Here is a 7,636-nt window from a genome sequence, read left to right as displayed (position 1 = left end):
ACAAATTTATCTTCCAAAACCCTGAATATAGTTTTAGTAAACATACCAACTTAACTTGAAAATCAATAGTGTTTCCTTTTTTCTTGTCACAGGACATTGCTGCTCAACTTTTATTAACATTAAATTATTTAGCTTCTTCTACAGGTTCTATCTAGTCTAGAATTACAGAAGAGTACTAAAAGCAGTGAATTAGGGACTAAACTACTCTAGACAACCTTTGTGACTTCTCAGAATGATACTATGCTAGTATTGGCTTTCCCTTGTAGCCACATTACTTCTCTTCTGGTTTGTCATTCCTTATTCTTTTTCTTTATTTTCTTCCCCAAATCCTTTTTTTCTTATCCCTTTCTTGTGTTTTGTCTTTTTTCTTTTTTTTTCTTTTTCTTTTGCCTCTTTCTCTTCTGTATTAGGGTGATTTCAGGCACAAGTAGCAGATATCTGAATTAAATGTGCATGTTCTCCCACATAACTAGAAGTCTAGAGCTAGTGCAGTCTCCAGGGGTGGTGATACAGCAGCTCAACAACATCATCAAGAATTTTGGTTCTTTTTGCCCTCTGTTGTACCATGTTTGGTGTTGGCTTCATCCTCAGACTGGTAGTAGGTGACTGCAGGAGTTCCAGACATACATCTAAATGTGATATATCCAAAGGAGAGCAGGGACTGGTTCTTCCTGTTTCTCTATTTTTAAGAGTGAAGAAACTTTTCCAGAAGTCCCTCCCTCACTTCCTCTCATGTCATTTTAGACAGGACAGGTCATATGATGTTGGTGGAACCTGTCAGTGCCGTGCCCTTTCTAGCTCCCTTTTTCTGGTTGCACCCATCTCTTAGCTGCTGGGACTAGTGATTAAATAACTTATTTCTTCTGCCTTTTCTGGAGAATTATTCTTAGTTGAATAAGAGCTTACTCTCTCACCTGTAGCTTAGTGATTGATTCATATATAGGGGTCAGTGAATGATGCCAGGCCCCTTGCTTCCAGGTAACTTCAGGAACAATTTTATGGTGTAATTTATGCTCGAAGGCTCCCTATAATTTAGCTGAGGCCATCCTTGCTTAGTTTCTTCCCCTGCTATTTTGATTCCATTATTCCTTTTTTTTCCTAAGAGCACTCCTTCCATAAATCATGTGCAACCAAATTCTTATCTCAGGCTCTGCTTTTGGGGAACCCAGTATAAGATAAAAACCTTTTCTACATCATCATTGACAAAGAGGTAGGACTACCGTCACTGACTTGGATTCATCAGTTGGGATTGGATGACTATCTGGAAGCCAACCACAATGATTCATATACCTTTGTCTCCCCTCTGTCCTTCTTGCTTTTCCCGTTCTCTCTATCTTTATTAGTCATTGTCATGGATATTCTTTTAAAGGCTTAACAAAATGCATACCAACATAAGTATATTTTTTCTAGTCTTTCCATGATGTGTCTAAAAATTTAGAACTGATTAGATATGTTAAAAAAATCAGTAATTATTGGTTCAACCTGGGTTGAACCATTTAGTTTTGAGGCAAGTGATCATTAAACTCCCTGACATTGTAAAATTCATATCATTTATGTTAATGAAATAAGTACATTTTTATGTACTTATTTATATCTTTGGACAGTTTCTCTAGTCTTATTTAAAAGTCATCTGACATTGTAACTGTTGGACTATGCTGATGTATATGTTCTTTTGATATAATTATCAAAACATGCTAATGTTTCTTTGAAAATTAGTTAGCCAAAAGTTATTGAGTATGTAATATATGCAGGGTATATTAATCCATTCCAGACTGTGTCAACCTTTAGGATTAGTGAAGATCTCAATTTGGTCTGATAACTTTGAAAGGTAATAACAATAGGTGCCATGTCTAATAAATGTCAGGCACTCTGCTAGTCACTTCATGTACTCTGGTTTTTCGTGTGTTTGTTTTTTGAATACCCCAAAGAAATTATTATCTTTCCACTATAAGTGAAAAAAATCCTGAGTTTACCTTAAAAGCTTAAGCAGTTTATCTAAAATCACAGTTACAATAATAATAAGAATCACTAACAGTTATGGAACATTTTTTGTGCTCTATGCCTTCTTCTAAGTAGAATATATGGATTAACTCATTTGATCCTTACAACCCTAGGAGCTATCCTCACTTTACAAATAATAAAACTGGGGTAAGTAACTTGCTCAGGGCCACTCAGAGAGTAAGTGATACAGGTAGGATTTGAACCCAAGCAGACTCCAGAGCCTGAACTCAGTCTCTGTGCTGTACTAAATAAATTTAGTACACAGTTAAAACTAGAGTTAAAATTTTATATGATTATTGATATATTTTTTCAACTTGATTTGGTGGCTCTTTAGTCCTCAGTTTTAGGGAATTTGCTTATATTTAGTCCTCTTAGGGAAGAAAGTACAAATTTGTATATAAACATATGATTGTAAACACTAACTTGACTTTATCATCACTTTTATCTTTTAGGTACTCCAGTTCAGAATGATCTGCAAGAATTCTTTGCATTAATTGATTTCGTAAATCCAGGAATATTAGGCTCTTTGTCATCTTATAGAAAAATATATGAAGAACCCATCATTATATCAAGACAACCTTCTGCTTCTGAGGTATAATTTACTTTAATAAATTTAGGTTAAAAAAGAGCAGTATGAAAAAAATAAAAAGAGCAGTATGACTGGGAAAATTACCCATAATTTGGGTATTATTTAAATCTAGGAAAAATTCAATTAATATAGTGACTTCTTTTTTTCTCACAATCCTTCAACTCTTGCATTCCTTATTTTAGAAAATGACATCTTCACTTTAAAAAAATTCATAAATAAATACTTCACAAAGAATTATAAATGACAGTAAATATATAAAAATGCTCATCCTTACTGATATTGAAAAGTAAACCAAAATAACCATGAAGTAACTTTTGTACTTTCTATTGATGTTTTAGGTGGTCGGATTTACATAGTAATAGCAAATGTAAATGACAGTACTGTCCTTTACTGGTTGAATTATAAATTGGTACACCTGGAGGATAGTTTGGCAATGTGTATTGAAAGCCTTAAAATTGTGTATATCTTGCGGCCTGGTACCACTTTTAGGAGGAATTTATTATAAAGAAATAATCATAGATAGGCTTAAAGATTTAGCTGTAAGAGTTAAAAATTAGAAACATACTTTAGGAAACAAACTAATTGGAAATAAACATTTCATGGTAGGAAAATGGTTAGCGTCTACATGTTGTATAAACTCAATATTTCATTAAATTTAAAATACTGTCAGTTCTAAAATGCATTGTTATTATATGTACCAGCAAGAAAAACATGCTATCAGTTATAATTGTAAGAAGTCACTAATTGTAAAAGCACCCTTTTTCAGAGAGTCTAAAGTGTAAAAAAACATGTCTCAGAATTAATAAAATAGGTCAACAAATATTTATTGAGCATTTCCTGTGGACTAGGAACTATAAAAATAATGGTTTGTGCAAGTATTTCATAACATGGAAAATGTTTATGATACATTATTTAAAAATAAAATCACATCCATTTATTTACCCACCACATATACTAAACACTGAAGTTGGCCAAATGCTAAGTACTAGACATCGGAAATACAATGATAATCTAAACTGACTGGTTTTGTTGTTCCGATGAAGATTTATAGCTTGATATCCTTATTTTTTTGTTACAAAAAACAAACAAATAAAACATTAAATATATTTGCACATTTATGCAAAGAAAAAAATTTGGAAGATATACTTAAGTCTTGAGAACAGTGGTTGTTTCTGGTTGATTAAAGCTGATTTTAATTTTCTTATATTTGCCAGGTTGTATTTTCTTACTTTTCCTCACTGAACCTATTTCTTTTGTAATAAAAATTGAAAATAGTTTTCAAATGTAAGGAAAATTTTTTATACATAAATTTTCTATGATTTATATATATACATATGGGACTTTAAGCTTCATTGTGGAGTTCTATGCACTTGAAAGTTTCTATATAGAGAATTTGAACATATATTTCACACTATATTTTGACTTTAAAAATTTACTATTAGTGAATAATGTGTAATAATTTTGAAAGAATCAGCAATGCTTTGTGCTAGTAACTTGTTGTAGGCTTTATTTTAGGATCAATAACTTGTCAAACATTTGCTTCCAAGAATTTGTTGGATCAGTTCTTTGCTTTGATTTTAAGACTTGTACCATTACAGTCTTCACATAAAAGCTTACTTTCTGAATAATTTAGTTTGTAGATTATTGATTTCTGATGGCTGTCAATGTTCCAATAGCCAAATAAACAAGGATTTAGGAGACTGTGGCTTCACTTAATTAAATGATAATGCTGAACATTTAAAAAGGTGATGGTTGGTTTTCCTTTCCCAAGCTCATATTTAATTTTTTCTGTTAAAAAAAAAAATCTGAAGGGAAGTAACTAGTTTATTATTATAAACTATTTAATGTTCACTTTAACTGCAAGTATTTTTGACTGTAATACTTTTAAGTCTGCTATGTTTCCATAGGAAGAAAAGGAATTAGGAGAGAGAAGAGCAGCTGAACTTACTTGCCTCACTGGACTCTTTTTCCTTAGAAGAACTCAAGAAGTCATAAATAAATATCTTCCACCTAAAATAGAGAATGTAGTCTTTTGCCAACCAGGGGCACTACAGATTGAGCTTTATCGAAAGCTGTTGAATTCTCAGGCTGTCAGGTTCTGTCTTGAAGGGTTATTGGAAAATAGTCCTCATCTAATATGTATTGGAGCTCTTAAAAAACTATGCAATCACCCCTGCCTTTTGTTCAACTCTGTAAAGGTAAGTAGTATGTGAGACTGTCAGTAGATATGAGCTGAGGGTTCTATATCATGTGAATCTAAGATGGCAGATTGAATTAATTCCTGGGGTTGCATTTGAGGCTTTCCCCAAAGCTCTGAGTCTCTCCAGTATGCTTCTGCTATAGAGCTGATCCAGTCTCCTACTTATTCTTCAGAGCATGTCCACATTCATACAGCTGAACTAGGGATGAAATGAGTTTGAGAGTCTCTGCCTTCTAGAGTGTGTTCCCTATGCCCTTTTGTGCCTTGTCTAATACTTTGTTATGGTCTGTCTCCCTTCTTATTTTATACTAATATAGCCAGTCAGTTTTGTTTGGTGCTAACAAATACAAAGTTTACCATTAAAAATAATAATATTTTTCCTCATATAAAAGTAATAAATGATTGTTGTATGAAATTTGTAAAATTGAGAAAATCACAAGGAAGAATGTAAATTGATGTAACTGGAAGATAGTTTGGTAGACTGTATCAAAAGCCTTATAATTTTATGTCTTGCGGCCTGGCATACCACTTTTTGGAATTTATTATATATAAAGAAATAAAGCTCTTCAGCCAAGGAAAACCACATTTTGGTATTAATAATAATAATAATAATCTTATTATTAAGTACTTACTACATACTAAACATGAAATACTTTTCTAGTATTATTTTATTCACAAAATTTTATGTAATAAGTACTGTTATTACTATCCCCATTTTGGGGTAAGGAAATAGGAGCTCAGAGATATGTATATATCATCCTTTTCCAGAGAAACTTAATTTTGATGATGCTGTGCTTATTGTTTTAAAATCTTTTTTTGCTCGATAAATTGTGAACATTTTCTTAAAATTAGATAGCTTCTACAAGTATGATTTTTAGTGGCTAAATAGTTGAGCTGACCATTTGGATATTTAATGAGCATAAGGCAGTTTGGAATATAGTGATAGTTTTCTGTTTTTGAGTTGGAATTGGGTACCAGACCCTGCTGTACTACTTACTAGTTCTTTAACTATGATCAAGTTACATTCGTGAGCCTTAGTTTTCTTAACTGGAAAGCAGAGACAATAATAGCTTCCTGATTTTGTTTATTGGGCACTTTGATGAAATAGTATGGAAAGAATGTAGTGAAATGCCTGGCTGTGGAGGTTGCACTGTAACTGTTAATACCCTTTTATCCCCAATATGCCCTTAACAGGTTTTATTTTTATATTTTTTCTTTAAATAATAAAGTCATAATTTGCAAACAAAAGAAAACCTGTGGGTGTCACATGATGCTTGAGGTCATTAATTATTTGTTTTTGTACCAGAATTCTCTTAAGTTTATCCTGCAGTGGGTTATATTTACATAATTTATCATGAGAGAAGTCAGCTTCTGTAACTCTGCAGTAGACAGAATTATAACCATTTATTAACCTTTTAAGAAACAGATTCTGTACACGGTGTTAAAAATTAAACCCTTTGGGCATGATGCCCGGCAAAAATAGAAGCTAAAAATTCTTCCTTAAAAGGAAGACCGTTTTGCACTTCTGAGTATTTATCCAAAGAAAACCAAAACACTAATTCATAAAGATGTATGAACTCTTATGTTCATGGCAATGCTATTCAAAATAGACAAGATAATTAAGGTTGATGGGCAACCTAAATGCCCATCAACAGACGATTGGATAAAGAAGTTGTGGTTCATATACAATGGAATATTACTCAGCCATAAGAAAAAAAAAAATGAAATCTTACCATTTGCAATGACATGGATGGACCTAGAAGTTATTATGCTACGTGAAATAAGTCAGATAAAGATAAATACTATATGATTTCACTTATATGTGGAATCTAAGGAACAAAAGGAATAAACTAAATGAAAAGAGACTCACGGATACAGAGGACAATCTGGTGACTACCAGAGGGGAGGGGGTTGAGGGGCTGGGAGAAAAAGGTGAAGGGATGGAGAAGTACAAATTAGTAGTTACAAAATAGTCAATGAGAACGTAGAGTATAGCATAGGGCATATAGTCAGTTATTGTAATGGCTGTGTGTAGAGCCAGATGGGTGACAGAGTAATTGCGGGGATCACTTCATAAACTATACAAATATCTAACCAATGTACTGTATACCTGAAACTAATATAAAATAAAAATAAAAAGATTAAAAACAACAACAAAAAAGGGAGACCTTTTGACGGTCCGGAATGTATCACTTAACTACTAACAGGTGTAGGATACTACAGACTTTAAAAAGGGTGCATAATTTACAATCTGAGACTTAGAGCCTTTCCTCTAATATTGTAGCAAATAAGGATCAATAAAAAATGGCTGAAATGAGCCTTCCGCACATGTAACAGTGATAAATTTGATAAATGTGGGAGAGTGAGGAACCTGCCAATCCAGAAATTTAACCTAAAAAGTGATGTAGTCATTAACAAATATAATCTCTAGTTCTGTGTTCACATGTCAGCTAGGCAGTTTTGGAGGGGAAATTTCAGAGGTGCTGATAATCACTTTAGACATTTATATAGTTTATAAAACGATTCCCTTAATTGCTCCTTCTCTCTGGTTTTCTACTTAGCCGATATGTTCATGCTAACTGCATTTCCTATGCCGTGCTCCCTATCCTTGTGATCATCTATGAGCTACTAATTTATACTTCTTTAACCCTTCACCGCATTCTCTCAGCCCCACCAATGCCCCTCCCCTCTGTCCGTCACCAAATTAAAATAAAACATTTTTAAGGGGGAATAAATTTCTCTGTTAACTTATTGGCAGAATTTTTTCTTCTTGCAGAAGAAATTGTTAAGATTGAGTAAACTACTGTGCTTGGTTTTGAGTATCACCTAGGAGGTGCGGTATGAAG

General features: G+C 33.0%; 1 protein-coding gene across 11 annotated transcripts in view; it reads left to right on the top strand.

The window, feature by feature from the left end:
• The window catches only part of RAD54B (RAD54 homolog B), a 180,009-nt gene that overhangs the window by 62,571 nt on the left and 109,802 nt on the right, over nt 1-7,636 (top strand). For all 11 annotated transcript variants that reach the window (XM_025043338.1, XM_025043337.1, XM_006906817.3 and 8 more), the window contains 2 exons: nt 2,454-2,593; nt 4,498-4,788. In XM_025043338.1, the coding sequence (XP_024899106.1) occupies nt 2,454-2,593; nt 4,498-4,788 (431 nt within the window). The remainder of the gene's footprint in view (nt 1-2,453; nt 2,594-4,497; nt 4,789-7,636) is intronic.

The sequence above is a fragment of the Pteropus alecto genome, unplaced genomic scaffold (assembly GCF_000325575.1).
Source record: "Pteropus alecto unplaced genomic scaffold, ASM32557v1 scaffold51, whole genome shotgun sequence".
NCBI classification, from domain to species: Eukaryota; Metazoa; Chordata; class Mammalia; order Chiroptera; family Pteropodidae; genus Pteropus; species Pteropus alecto.
Note: the sequence above shows the minus strand (reverse complement) of the source record. Positions and strands in the feature narration are given on the sequence as shown.